We start from the raw sequence: 15,953 nt of genomic DNA, 5'->3' as shown, positions 1-15,953 counted from the left end.
AATTTAATAAAGTTATTTTTATAATAAGAGTATATTAAAAGCTCTGAAAATAGCAAAAAAGTCAGTAATTTTTCACCCCAGACAGATGCAGTTGTAACCTAAATATGTGGAGGCTGTTGCGCCTGGGATTGGGAGCCGCGTTTCCATTACCCTTCAAAAATACAGCCAAAAAATGCTTGCATGAGGTGGTTTTTCAGGCAATTTGAAAAAGGATTTTTTTTTTTCGCAAAACTGCAATGGAAAAAGTTTTTTTGCCTGGTGTAGGAAGACAATCATTCTTTAAAGATGATGCCGTATGTTGGACAGAAGACGAGACAGAGTTCTTTATTAAACTCATAAAAGACAATAGAATTACAGGAATACTGGATTCTACACAACAAAGAAATGAAACCCAAATTATCATTAAGACCTTGAAGCAGATATGAGGGAGAACACCCACAAACACCTATCCGTGGCCACTCCCAAGTATAAGGTGCTTTCCTTGCCATTAATGCTTGGATAACATGCCTACGTCTCCTTCGATTAAAAATAATGGCTAGTGTGGTGACTGGGATATACATAAACCTACAACATACGTGGTATAAGTTTGGTATGACGTATCGCAAGAGGAAAAAAAATAAGCTTAGTCACATAACATTGGTTAAAGGAAACGCCGTCATTTTGCAATAGTTTTTTATCGACATTGAGAAAATGTCGCAATGGTTTTACGCAAATCTGTAATGGAAACACGGCTACTGTTGACGGTCACGTCCTTCTGTATGCACATTCACAAATTCAAGGCAGCATTTAAAAACTTTCAATATAAATCTCCGTACATGCAATGTATTTGCTTGTTTTTGCTTGTTGACATACAAGTTCACTTCTAGAATGACTACACTGCTGACATGATCTTATCGCTATATCACTCCTTGCACACGTGAGTTATTGCAGGCGCATATCAACACGTCATCATATCGGCAAGGCATATAGTTGTCAACTTGTCAAAATATCACATTTTCACAAATATCACACTGCATGTTCCTGCAGAACAGAAATGCGTCAAGTACAATGCAACATGAAACATCCCATAAGAATCACAAATGAGCATACATCTGTATGCTCATGGCCCATGCTGTCACCAAGGTTACGGTGCTACTAATCCTAATTTAAATAACCAGATAACCGCTCTCTCTCATAAACGCATGTCTTTCGACCAGCCGTAATGTTATGTGCCTCTAGAGGTTTTGTTCTGACACTCCTGGACCCTAAGGACTTGTTGGTACGTGTGAAGTCAATGCTTCACGTAGGCCGCGTTAAAATGTCAACCACTGAGAAAGGAATTGATCATGGCCGACTCTTAATAATGTAGTGTTGGACACAGTTAGTGTGAATGATGGAAACTTAATGAGCACACAGACTCACACGCAGATGTTTGTGTGCAACACCAATGAATCATTCACCCAAATCACTGTTTATAAATGCACAATTGTTGAGAACTTCACCTCTAAACGTTGTTTTTCAAACGTTGTTTTTAAAACGTTGTTTTGTTTGTTGTATTTTTAGCATCCTGTCTATTGTGCATTGAGGATTAATCTATGCACTTGAAAGTGTACGGTAGTCATTGATTGTGAATGGAGGAATGGATATGCCTGATGGAGTTTTCATGTTTTATGCTGCTGGGTTTCCGGATTCAGTACAACTCAAACTCTATTGACAGCGTTTGTGGCATGTTGCTGGTTGCTATTGAACTATAGGGAAAATAATTCTAGAGGGTTTAAAAAGCATAAGTGTGAAGCATGTGTTTTTATTAAAGCACTTATATGAGTTATTTTGTACTACTAAAATGAACACAATTTGAGCTCTAAATTCTAGATTTCTAAATCTACATTTTTACTAATTCTCCTCTATAAAAACACTTGCCTATAAAAAGTCTAGATCACGTGCTTCAAATAGCACCACACGTCCTGTACAGGAGAAAAAAATGGTAACACTTTAGTTTGGGGACTAATTCTCACTATTAAGTTGCTTATTAGCTTGCATATTACTAGCATATTTACTGTTTATTAGTACTTGCACAAAATGTTCAACTAAATTACTGATCTGCCCGCATTGTCACTATATGTTAATTGAAATGAGCTGGATAACATCACCATTTTCTCAAGAGCGGCACTGTGAATCTGCTTTGAAACAATCTGCATTGTAAAAAGTGCTATATAAATAAAGGTGACTTGACTTGACTTACAAGCATATATAAATACCTTATTCTGCATGACCATATGGACCATATTCAATATCTCTTAATCTTACCCCATACCTAAACTTAACCACTACCATATCAACTATTAATAAGCAGTAAATTATGAGTTTATTGAGGCAAAAGTCATAGTTAATAATGTGTTCCCCAAACTAAATTGTGACCCAAAAAAATGGAATAAGAAAATATGTATGCCTATTGTCACATGTTTGGTCTGTTTTGGTTGTGTTTTGTTCCATGTACTTCCTGGTTTCATTTGTCACATGTTCCTTTGTCTGAGTTTCCCACCACTTGTCTGTTTCCTTGGTTACCCTCATTAGTCTAGTTCTGTTCAGCTGAGTTAGTTAATCATCACCTGTATCACCTGTCCTTCATTTATTCAGTCTTCTGTGTTTGTATTTAAGTTCCTCTTGTTCACTCACTCCTTGTCTGGTCACCTTTATGCATTGTGTTAGTGGCTGCCTGTATTTCGGTAAACTTTGTTTGAGTCACGTATTTGCCTGTCCTTGCCTTCTAGCCTGAGTGACTGTAACACCTATGGCCATGCCTAAGTTTAAGGTGATTTTAAATTTGTGATTTCCAGTCTTGGAAGAAGTGTAACAATTCTAAGGGTCATGGGAATTTCTTTATTAAACTGTTTAAAGGGTTATTTTGCTAAATTCTCCATTGAGCTGCCTTTAAATCACAGCCTTATTGTAATTTGTAATGACTTTTGTACAGAATTAAGTATGTTTAACTAAATGCTGGAATACATTACACTACTTTTAAAATTGGAACAGATTTTAAACACTAGCCATCATACACTTGAAGAGATAGTAAATGGTTACAGAGGAAAAACTGGCCATCATACACTAAATGATTGAGGATCACACACTACCAGACTTCCAGGTTGTTCACATTCAGTCGGTCACTATCGACGCCACATTGAAGTACCGACGAATAGGAATCTCGCTTGCGAGAGCCAATATACTTCGAGTGTAACTAAACGATCCAATGCACATTGGCATGCAATGATTGCACCAGGTGCTCATGCCATGCAGCGTGGGTACAAATGAGACACAGGTGATTGCATCAAATTAGGTTTTTGCTTCGGAGCCGAGTGGTAGATGGTCAAGCCAGATATCACTCTCTACTTCGCAGTTCTGACTGAAAGAAGCCTGCCTTTTGGAAGTATCTCTTCAGTCGGTGTTGGTGTGTCGGCACAGCAGCGGGTCGTGTGGTTTTTTGATCATCTCTCTTTTTTGTTTGTAAGAGCAAACACAAAGGCTGTTCTCACAGCTGGTCTGGTGCGCTAGGTGGAGAGTGTTTAAAAGCTGTTCCTATGGTCGGTAAGAGCCGTGAGAGAGAGCGCGCACGTCAGGCTGCACTACTTCCATGACTGTGTCCCGCGACCACTCCCTCTGCGTGCTTCAGCACCAAGGAGTGCGTCCTTCTAAAAGAGCAAACACAGACAGAGCTTGCGTCTTTTTAAAGATGACATTCTATCTGTGTGTTTCTGGATGCAGTGGTTATCTGTCACTGAGAGATGGTCACCAGCATTGTATCTCGTGTTTGGGCTGTCAGCACGCTGAGGCAGCGCTGGTGGATGACTCATGTTCTCACTGCGGTAACATGACCATCTCGGAGTTGCGGTCTAGACTCCATCTCGCAAGGGGTGCAGTCCCCGTGCCACTGCCTCGATCTAACCCTCCACAGAGGGTTACTTCAGGCAGTAGCCTGGGTGATTTGAGGGTTACAGTGACCGTGCATCCCCCAGGGACCCAACCTCCGGGGAACCCTCACCCCTCTCGCACTCCGCAGCCAGTAGAGCTGCCGACGGAACACGGTGGGCCACCCACGAGGTGTGTACCATCCATATCCTTCGGGGCTACTCTTGATTATCAGATGTCCATCGCTGCATCGGAGGGAGGGTCAGAAGCTTCTGGAGATGACGTATCATCGCAGGGGGCTCCTTCGCTCCTTCTGGGCCCTCTTCGGGAAGATCAAATGTGCCCGATATGGATCCGGAAATTATGGCCATGCTTTCCCGGGCCGCTGAGAGAGTCGGGCTCGTGTGGAACCCTCCACCATGTCCCGAACCCTCGAGGCTGGACGATTGGTTTCTCGGGGTGGCCCGTGCTGGTTCTCAGCACCCCATCTCGGTTCCTTTCTTCCCGGAGGTGCATGAGGAGCTCACCAGGTCGTGGACGGCACCTTTTACTGCCCAAAACCAGCCTAGTGGATCCTCCTCCCTCACCACCCTCGATGGCGGACCTGCTAAGGGTTAAACGCAGGTTCTTCCCGTGGAACGGGCCGTTGCTACAGTGGGGAAAACAAGTATTTGATACACTGCAGATTTTGCAGGTTTGCCCACTTACAAAGCATGTAGAGGTCTGTAATTTTTATCATAGGTACTCTTCAACTGTGAGTGACGGAATCTTTCCCTGGCTGTGTGTATTGGGTCGTTGTCATGCTGGAAGACCCAGCCACGACCCATCTTCAATGCTCTTACTGAGGGAAGATCACGATACATGGCCCCATCCATCCATTCCGCTTCGCAAATATGCTTTTCCCCCAGAGAGCCTACTTGCACAGACACTGTGCAAGGTCAGAGAGGACAAGGAGCAGGTCATGTTGGTGGCGCCGTACCGGCCCAACAGGACTTGGTTCTCAGAGCTTATGCTCCTTGCGACAGCCCCTCCCTGGCCGATTGCTCTCAGGAAGGACCTTCTGACTCAGAGACGGGGCACCCTGTTGCATCTGCGTCCAGACCTCTGGAAACTTCATGTCTGGTCCCTGAACGGGAAACTGATTTTCTAGGTGACTTACCTCAAGAGGTAGTTAACACCATCACTTCGGCATGAGTACCAAGCAGAGGATGGCCCACTGGATAGTGGATGCCATCACCTTACCAAGCACAAGGTGTGCCCTGTCTGCTCAGGGTGCGAGCACACTCTACTAGAAGTGTTGCATCCTCCTAGGCGCTGGCATGTGGCGCCTCGCTGTCAGATATCTGTAGAGCTGCGGGCTGGGCGACACCCAACACACGTTCGCTAGATTCTATAGCCTACGTGTAGAGCCGGGTTCCTCCTGTGTTCTCACTTCAAACGGGTAGAAGCACTGAGAGACCCTGGCTCTTGTCGGCTTGCTGCACTATGGTGCTTATATTCTCCAGAAGCAAACTCTTTGAGTCCTCCATCACTCTCTGTGCCGGACGTGGCGAGCGTCTGGCATCAGGCCCTTTGCCGTTGAATCCTTGAGCTCCTCAGCAAAAATGCTCATTTGATGCAATCACCTGTGTCTCATTTATACCCGCGCTGCGTGGCATGAGCACCTGGTGCAATCATTGCATGCCAATGTGCATTGGCTTGTTTAGTTACACTCAAAGTAGATTTGCTCTCACGAGCGAGATTCCTATTCGTCGGTACTCCGACATGGCGTCTCCGTTTCCTCCTTCAGGGAACGAGGGTTACATCCGTAACTGAGACATTCCGAACACAACAAACTCACTAAAATTAGCTCAAAATATCAAGCATGTCTGATATCCTCTGACTAGATTGAATCATAGTCTGAAGCTAAAAAATAAGTGTCCATCATACACTACATGATTTTCTGTGAAATCTGTCAACTCAAACCTGAAGACTGACTCTGCAACTAGCGTTGACTTGACTTCCTATTGTCATGTCTTGTGGCTGCAATCAGAGCACAACAAAGATATAATTAACACACACAGTCTTTAAATAAAATTAAAAAAATTACACACACACAAGATCAATCAGAAAACAGAATAGCATAACCAAATTACAACAAGATGCTGTGCATAGCGGTATGGAATTTTTTTTTTGACCGATTTTGAAGTAGCCTATGTGTTGCAAACATGCTAAGGAACTTTGCTTTAAATAACCTCTGGCGATAACATCATTGAAATGCATACTTGTGAGAGGCTATAAATAGATGTAAAACAGGTACGCCTTCAGGTATTACTTTGTCTGAAGAAACGTCTGGACGCTAGTGTGGCAATGTAGCGCAGCATCTCGTTCCCGTTTTTTTAGGAAACAGGGTTACAGTCAATTAACCAGAGATGTTCCCTTTCAAAAGCTACTCTCAATGATGTGCTCATAGTGCTATGGGAACGAGAATACCAAAGCCGCCGAACTAGAAGTGTCTGGACCCCTCACGATTGTGTAGTGTATGCTCACAAGCACAACCTCAAGTTGGAGTTTCCATTCCCCGTGTTTCACAGCCTGTCTGGACAGTAAGTCTGCTCCCACATTCAAATGCTCAGTAATGCAAATCTCCCTGAGGGACAGGAACTTGCCCTGAGACTAAAGCAGAACCTGCTGCGCGAGCCTGTCCAGACGGCGTGAACACAATCCGCTCTGGCGATTTATGAAGGTGACTACCATAGTGTTCTCCACCCGCACTAGGACATGGTAGCCCCTTAACTGCTGGAGGAAGTACTTCATGGTCAGAAATACAGCTATAATTTTGAGGCAATTGATGTGCCAATCGAGACGACCTCTCTAGATCCCTTGGATGAAATCCCCTTGCTCTGAGCCACAACTGAAACAGTATCATGTGTAAAAGGCCCATAGGTATCACTGTGTATACGGATGCCATAAGACCTAGAACTCTTTGAAAGTGATGTAAAGTAATTACCTGACCTAGCCTGATATTGGTCATGGTGTTTAATATGGACTCAATACATGCAGGAGACAGCTGTGCCCTCATGGTGACCAAGTCCCATACAACCCCTAAATACTTTGTCCTCTGGGCAGGAGAGCGAACGCTTTTCTTGGAGTTGAGTCTCAACCCCAGAGATTCAAGATGAGCGAGGATGACATCCCGATGTCGAAGTGCAAGCTCTTGAGACTGGATATCATTTAGAATGCCCTGGAGTCGCTACGGAGCCAGGTCTACATCCATGGATTTTGTGTATCTAAGGAGTGACAAGGCTAGGCTGAACAGAAGGACCCGATATTGGTAAGCTTCGTCCCCAAAAGCGAAACCTCAGGATCTTCCTGTGTTGTTGCAGAATATGCATCCTTGAGATCAATTATGACAATATGAATCCTTAAGATCTTTGTGTTGTATATGCGACACAATCTTTTTTATCATTAGCAACTTGAACCTGAGAGAACAGTTTAGACCATGAAGATCCTCAGAACTTGGGCTCATTCACATTGTTGCCAGCAGCCATATCACCCTGTAGCCCGAGACTGGTTTCCCACTGAAGCTAAGAAGGGTTGAGCCTGGTCAGTACCTGGATGGGAGACCTCCTGGAAAACTAGGTTGCTGCTGGAAGAGGTGTTAGTGAGGCCAGCAGGGGGTGCTCACCCCATAATGATGTGGACACTATACTGTCAATAAGCACCATCCTTTGGATGAGATCTAAAACCAAGGTCCTGACTCTTTGTGGTCATTAAAAATCTCAGGATGTCCGTCAAAAAAGAGTACATTTACATTTATGCATTTAGCAGACGCTTTTATCCAAAGCGACTTACAACTGAGGAGTACAAGAAGCGATCCGTCATGAAGAGGCGACGAACATAAAAAGTGCCTGAAGTACTACGTTTTGGACATTACCCAGAGAACACACACTAGGACAGGGAAGGAATAGAGGAAATGTTTTTTTTTTAAAGGTTAAGTGCTCACGGAAGAGGTGAGTTTTCAGCTGTCTTTTGAATGTTGTCAGTGATTCTGCAATTCGTATGGAGGTGGGAAGAGCGTTCCACCAGCAGGGAACGGTGAATGTAAATGTTCTGGAGAGAGATTTTTTGCCTCTCTGTGATGGTACCATAAGACGTTGCTCCTTAACTGAGCGAAGGCTTCTGATGGGGGTATAGACTCGTAGGAGCGAGTCAAAGTATGCAGGAGCTGAGCTCGTGGTGGATCTGTAAGCGAGTGTTAGCGCCTTGAACTTGATGCAAGCAGCAAGTGGTAGCCAGTGCAGAGATGAGGAGTTGTGTGATGTGGGCCCTTTTGGGTTCATTGAAGATAAGACATGCTGCTGCATTCTGGATCATTTGGAGTGTTTTCCAGCCAGTCCAGCCAGAAGCGCATTGCAGTAGTCAAGCCTAGAAATGACCAGGGCCTGGACGAGAAGCTGTGTTGTATGCTCTGTTAGGAATGGTCTGATCTTCCTGATGTTGTGCAGCGCAAACCTGCATGAGCGAGCTGTCTTTGAAATGTGGTCTTTGAAGGACAGCTGGTCATCAAAGATTACACCAAGATTTCTGACTGACCCTGAGGGGGTGATCAGAGATGAACCTAGCTGGATGGTGAAATCGTGTTGTATTGTCAGATTGGCAGGGAAAACAAGCAGTTCAGTCTTTGCCAGGTTGAGCTGCAGGTGATGTTTTTTCATCCATGCCGAGATGTCCACCAGACAGCTAGAGATTTGTGCAGCTACTGTGGGCTCATCTGGTTGGAATGAAAGGTAGAGCTGAGTGTCATCAGCATAGCAGTGGTATGAGAAGCCATGTGCCTGTATGATGGGTCCCAATGATGTAGTGTAAATGGAAAAGAGGAGAGGTCCAAGCACTGAGCCCTGAGGAACCCCCATGGTCAGTTGACGTGCTTTGGATACCTCCCATCTCCAGGAAACCTTGAAAGACCTAGCTGTGATATAGGACTCAAATCAGTGGAGTGGAATCCCTGTTATGTCCAGTGATGAGAGGGTCGACAGAAGAATCTGATGATTGACAGTGTCAAAGGCAGCAGATAGATCGAGGAGGACGAGAACTGATGATTTGTATTCAGCTTTTGCAATCCGCAGGGCTTCGGTGACCGACAGTCTCTGTGGAGTGGCCCCTTTTGAAACCTGATTGGTTGATGTCCTGATTATTCTGTGAGAAGAAAGATGAATCCTGGTTGAAAACAACTCGTTGAGGAGAAAGACAGGTCTGTAGTTATCTATAAGTGAAGAGTTTAATGTGGGTTTTTTAAGCAGTGTAGCAGTTACCCGAGCCTGCTTGAATGTGGTAGGGAAGATGCCGGTGCAGAGAGATGTGTTGATGATGTGTGTGAGTGCTGGTAGGAGTGTAAGAGAGATGGCTTGTAGGAGGTGTGAGGGGATGGGATCTAGAGGACAGGTGGTAGGGTGGCTGGAGAGGAGAAGTTTAGATATTTCTGCCTCAGTGAGTGTAGAGAATGAGGCAGGGAAAACAAGCAGTTCAGTCTTTGCCAGGTTGAGCTGCAGGTGATGTTTTTTCATCCATGCCGAGATGTCCACCAGACAGCTAGAGATTTGTGCAGCTACTGTGGGCTCATCTGGTTGGAATGAAAGGTAGAGCTGAGTGTCATCAGCATAGCAGTGGTATGAGAAGCCATGTGCCTGTATGATGGGTCCCAATGATGTAGTGTAAATGGAAAAGAGGAGAGGTCCAAGCACTGAGCCCTGAGGAACCCCCATGGTCAGTTGACGTGCTTTGGATACCTCCCATCTCCAGGAAACCTTGAAAGACCTAGCTGTGATATAGGACTCAAATCAGTGGAGTGGAATCCCTGTTATGTCCAGTGATGAGAGGGTCGACAGAAGAATCTGATGATTGACAGTGTCAAAGGCAGCAGATAGATCGAGGAGGACGAGAACTGATGATTTGTATTCAGCTTTTGCAATCCGCAGGGCTTCGGTGACCGACAGTCTCTGTGGAGTGGCCCCTTTTGAAACCTGATTGGTTGATGTCCTGATTATTCTGTGAGAAGAAAGATGAATCCTGGTCGAAAACAACTCGTTGAGGAGAAAGACAGGTCTGTAGTTATCTATAAGTGAAGAGTTTAATGTGGGTTTTTTAAGCAGTGTAGCAGTTACCCGAGCCTGCTTGAATGTGGTAGGGAAGATGCCGGTGCAGAGAGATGTGTTGATGATGTGTGTGAGTGCTGGTAGGAGTGTAAGAGAGATGGCTTGTAGGAGGTGTGAGGGGATGGGATCTAGAGGACAGGTGGTAGGGTGGCTGGAGAGGAGAAGTTTAGATATTTCTGCCTCAGTGAGTGTAGAGAATGAGGAGAGATGATGTTCGGCTGTGGATTTGGCTGATGTAAAATCCTGTGTGCGTGGGGGTGAGAACTGACTGCTGATGGTTGTTGATTTGTCTATGAAGAAATGGGCAAAATCATCTGCAGATAAAGAGGTGGTGGGAGAAGGCGGAGGACAGAGGAGAGAGTTAAATGTTCTGAAGAGTGTGTGTGTGTTTGAGGTGCTGTTGATATTGTTGTGGAAATATGAAGATTTTGCCTCATGGATTTCACCTGAGAAGGATGAGAGGAGAGACTGATACTTACTCAGGTCAGACGGGTCGGCTGATTTAAGCAATTTCCTCTCTGCTGCCCTGAGTTTGGTCCGGTGTTCACAAAGAACATCAGATAACCAAGAGTTAGAGGGAGTAGCACGTGTTGGCCTAGAAGACAGAGGACAGATACTACCTAGACAAGAAGTTAAAGTGGAACATAAAGTGTCTGTCGCAGTGTTAACATCCATAGAGGAGAATTGTGTGGATGAGGGAAGAGAGGATGAAACAGCAGAGGAGAGATGAGAAGGAGAAAGTGAGCGTAGGTTTCGTCTGAAAGTAACTGGTAGAGGGACTGGTGGTGCATGAGTAGTAAGTTGTAGATTAACCCCTAGGAGTCTGAGCTATTTTGGGGCCCTTTAGAAGTTTTGACATGCTCTGACATTTGTGTTTTTTTTTTCAGTTGCTTATAAACACATTAATGGCAAAAGTGTAATTACACTGTATTCAGCACAAACTGGGCTACCATAATATGTGAGCAACATGTATGTACATGCTTGTATTTTTGAGAGAAAAATGTTTATGCATGGTTTTTGAGAAAACAAAAAAAAAATTGTTTTAAAATTAAGGCCTCAAAACACACAATAGATATGTGTCCACAAGACTTTTGAATAATGGGCGTTCACTGCATGAAAAGTGGGATTTTCGTCAGTATGTGACACTGTAGATTGCCGTGAAACTTCAGGTTTACGACTGTGCACGGCAATTTGCAGGCAACACCGAAAACTGCCGTAAATTGTGGTAAATTGACGTGGGCCTTGCTTGGCAGTTGTCCCCCCATGACCCCCCCTCCCCTTAATTCTAGGGGAGGCTTTATCATGTAAATGAAGATGCTGTGAGCTACACAAATGCAAATCAGAGTAGCAGCAGGGGGAGTTTTATCTAGGTTCTGAATTTTTTTGACTAAAACAAGTTTAAAGTTTAAGTTAAAATGTTATCTTAAATTTAAGTAAAATGTACTCGTTTTAGTACACATTACTAAATTTTTAGGGCAACCAGTTTGCTCCAATTTTTTAAGTAGATTCAACTTGTCCGGGCTCACAGTGTAGATTAATTACTCTGTATGTCATTAGCGATAACCAATGTTATGTAAAAAAAAATAAAAAAATACAGGACAGCAGTTCATGTCTTTAACCTTTAGAGAGGTTATGTGATGCAACAAGACAATGAACCAAAGCACACAAATAAATCAAGTAAAGCATACAGTTTACATACCAACATTAATTTTTCCACCCTGCACTGTGAATGATTTTTTAAATGGCTATTAATCATAAATGTGAAAAGTACAAGTTTGTGTGTTTATAGTTAAGTCAGATTGTGTTTTTCTGTAATTGTCATTTAAATTGAGCTCACACCACATTTTATGAATTATCAATGCAGATTTTCAATAGGTGGTTTCCTGGTTTAAATTATGCCAAGAGTAGGCCTTAATCTAGTTAATCGTGAGTTAAAAAATTGTTGCCTGGAACAAAGATTAAGCACAGATTACTAACACCTGGACTATGAGTCCTGAACTAAAATAAACTGGATTCATTTACAGTTTTATCTAATTGCTTACACACAATTTCTGAAAATATGGCTCCATTTCTTGTAACTCTACACACAAAACATCAGACATCTCTTGCAAAAGCAACACTTTGTGCAAAACTATTTTAACTATTTCCAAAAATGTTGTTTTTGCATATATCTAACTACACAATGCACAACTGGGTGGCATTTATAGTGAATCGAAAGTTATCCAGGGATAATGTCATGATGTAGTGTGTGTGTGTGTGTGTGTGTGTGTGTGTGTGTGTGTGTGTGTGTGTGTCCGTGACTCTTTAGCTCTGCACGCCTGCATGAGCTTGGGTGTTTTCGAAAAGAATCGGTACAGCGTTATAAATATGATCAAACTAAAGACTCTACAGAGATATGACGGATGCAACACTACTCTATAGGTACTCAAGATTAACATGGAATTTACAGTTGAACTGAAATCAACTGAACTGAATCAACACTGAAGTCACTTGAGCTGAATATTGACACTATATTGGCTTGTTAGAGCCGGTTTACAGCAGAATTTGTTTTGAACTTGTTACTGAAGCTGCTATGAAACAATATATTTTGTTGTATGCATATTCTTTCTTTCTCAAACCTTAGTTTGATTTCTAAGTGATCAATTTATGTATAAGTGTTTTCACACATGATCATTGGCTGTATGGGTCCTCAGTAAATGAATGTGGCATTTAAATGGCAAAAGTTATTCTTGTCTCTATAACTTATGGCTTCCTAAAGACACGTTTATGGGTAAATAAAATATTAATAATATAAATAAAATGAATATCAAAACATATTTTAAATATAATGAAGTCATTTTATTATAGCACTCATCAGATGTTCCTGGAAACAAAACAGAGACAGAACAGTATAAACAAACTATACAACAAACTAAACACCAAATTACAAAAACATTATTATGTGAAAGTGAATAAAGTTGTGTGTGTTTTCAGTTATAAATATGTGCTGTGTAAATTAGCCTATACTTTTAGAAATTATATATAGCCTAACTTTAAAAAACAAACAATAACCCATATAGATAAATTATAATAATTGTATAATATTAAGCATTTACTTAATATACATTGTAACATTAGGCTACTTTACTCTAGCACAGTAGTCAGTTAAGCAATTAATTAATATCTTATATTAATATGTATGTAGCCTAGGCTACATCTAAAGGTAAGTCTGCTTTAAAAAAAAAAATATTACGCTTCGACATGTACAGAATGTGCGCGTTAAGAAACACGTTCAAATGTGTCTTCTTAACATGTTAAAACTGTGCGTGAAGCGGAAAACAGGGCGTGTTGAAGGTTGAAACGATCATAAGTCACGCGTTTCGTATAAAGAGATTTGGCCCCGGGCGCGTTCCATATCAGAGCCCTAGTCCAATGAGGTGCGAGGTCGAGGTCATGGCCATGACGCGTAGAAGACGAGCTTTAAACTTTTTTTTATGTTTTTTGCTGCTTTCCTTTTTCGTGATCAACAATGACAGGACACCGTCTTCAACTCAATCTCTGCATGGACGCGACGAACTTTTTGGACTCATTTTCAGGAGGCTGTCTTCGTCTTCATAACTCTGAGGCAAACTGCAGCCGCTATGAACCACAGCATGGGTATGTAACGTTACGATTTAAAGAATATGCTTTTATTCAGCTGTATAAGGAAATGGATGCGTTAATAGATCCGAGCTTAAAACTGCACATTTTGTTTTCACAGACTATCCTCGCCTCATAACGAAACCGTGAGCTCTTATCTGCTTGGAGAGATTTCCGCGAGTCCAGATTTAACCGCTGATCATGACGAAATTGTGTGTAAGTAACTTCTAATGTGTTTCTCATTCCTTGTTTAATTTTACCGTGACTGTTTTTATTAATACCAGTCTCATGTAATTGTTTTCCAGCTGCCTGTAAGACGTATTATGAATCGACACGCCGGAGCTTCAGATACAAACAACCTGAAACTGCGAAGTTTAGCTCGGAGTCGATCAAGAAGAAAAAGGGTAAGATTTATTATATTAGATCCGTTTTTTGTCAATGTGAGTATTTTTCAGGTTGCTTATTGTCTTTATGGATTGTATTACAGTTGCTGGAAGCAAGAGTGTGCTGGATGAGGTGGACATTTGGAAGTGCGCGACCATTGAACTCATGTTTGACGAGGAAGACGGCTTTGTTGACGGGGTGTCTGGATGGATTGTGCGGCCACCGCCCTCTCGCAGCCTGGAGCACGCCGAACTTTACATTACGAGACATTACTGCTGCACTGTACATAGTTGTGTGTTTAACAATAAAGCTCTTTCTTTGAGTAAACCGCTGTGTTTTATAAATGAAGCCCTTTCTTTGAATGAACAGCTGTATGCTTATAAATGAAGCCCCTTGTTTGAATAAACGGCACGGTCCGTATAATTTTCCCATATATTCCTTGATGGTATGAATACTTCATAGCACAATAACATTAATATGAAACAAATTATTACAACATAAGTTATATATTTATTATTATTATTATTGGGGTTTACATTTATAATGAGCCAGGGGGACCAATAATGATTGGTTTGCAGTGATCTGCCAACCAATCACGAGGGATTTTTCTTTTTTAAATGTAGTGGCTTCAGCCAATAGTGAGTGAGTAAATTCAAGTCTGGCCGTTTACTCTCTGGTTTCGCTGCTATTCATATGCAAATTAGAGGCGTCGCACCTCCGCGCGGTCTCTCAGCGGGGGGGGCTCTCCACCTACGTCATGGTTCGTTTACGACAATTTGTGGCACAGACGAACGCGACGTTCGCTGCCTCTAAATTGTCGAAAACTGCCGAAAATTAGGGAGATTTCCAGGAGTATACAGGCGTTTATGGGGTCGAAAATCCCACTTTTCATGCAGTGGTTGTTGCCAAGAGTTTTTGCCTCAAACTGATGTGAGATTCATTGAGCCTACTCATTCACATAAAACAATACACTGATTTAAAATGTGTAAGACAGTTTTTCTTCACAAAGCCCATATGCGAGGAGGCGTGATATCTAATGAATAATGATGAGTATCACCTGAGAGGACAAAAGAACATAATGGCCCGCACAATGAGCTGCATAATGAATGAGCTTAATTCAGGTGTGTGACTGAGAGCAACAGGACATATATTATATATTGTACTTATCTAATAAATGCATCTTGATTTAAGAATGTTTAATATTTAGACTAGAAGACAAAAGACAGAAATTATTAAGAGCATTTTTTCTACATTTTTGTACTATTTATTTGTTTTTGAAAGTAGTCTCATGCAAAAAAATGTAATAATACATAATTAAAATTGAGATACAATTTATACAACACGAAATTGCGTTTAATATTCACAGATGCTAACAGAATAAACTTAACAGAATAAAGCCTACCTTACAATCAGCCCTGAATCCGTTGCTTTAAGAAATGAACAGCTTTTCATGAGGAAAATTATAGCTCCAAGCGTCTAAAAAAGATGTAGCTGAAGTAACGTTACAGCGCTTCACTAGATGTGTTTGAATGAGTTGATGTGTGGGCGTCAGTATTTGAATCTGAAAGAGAGCGTGGTCGCATTAGCAGATAATGAAGTGGCTTGCGAAAGACTGACATCTATCACTTTTCAACCAGATTACATAAACACAGCATATTTGTTTTCTACGGAGCCCCTAAAGGGACGTGGTGGTGGAAAAAATTTAGGATGAGAGGAATTTTTTTCCCCCAAATCTTTTGCGTTCCCTCGCAAAACTTTTGCGTTCCCCCGAGAAACTTTGCGTTCCCTCGCAAAAATATTTGCGTTCCCACGCAAAACTTTTGCGTTCCCTCTCAAAGATATTTGCGTTCCCACGCAAAACTTTTGCGTTCCCTCGCAAAGATATTTGCGTTCCCTCGCGATATTTAATAATAATGTCCCGCTGTCAGTGTTTCA

General features: G+C 42.2%; 2 protein-coding genes across 4 annotated transcripts in view; both read left to right on the top strand.

Annotated features, from left to right (window-relative positions):
- specc1 (sperm antigen with calponin homology and coiled-coil domains 1) overlaps positions 1-15,953 on the top strand; it is a 270,540-nt gene that overhangs the window by 204,151 nt on the left and 50,436 nt on the right. The gene's annotated exons all lie outside the window — the stretch shown is intronic.
- LOC307124750 (uncharacterized protein) lies at positions 13,449-14,405 on the top strand (the record flags this gene model as incomplete). The annotated part of the gene is made up of 4 exons (XM_079814193.1): positions 13,449-13,652; positions 13,756-13,850; positions 13,940-14,038; positions 14,122-14,405. The coding sequence occupies exons 1-4, from the start codon at positions 13,525-13,527 to the stop codon at positions 14,403-14,405; spliced, it is 606 nt and encodes a 201-aa protein (XP_079670319.1). The 5' UTR covers positions 13,449-13,524.

Source organism: Gobio gobio (assembly GCF_949357685.1).
Source record: "Gobio gobio genome assembly, chromosome: 4".
Taxonomy (NCBI): Eukaryota; Metazoa; Chordata; class Actinopteri; order Cypriniformes; family Gobionidae; genus Gobio; species Gobio gobio.
The sequence above is the reverse complement of the archived record's forward strand: the minus strand, read 5'-3'. Positions and strand labels throughout refer to the sequence as shown.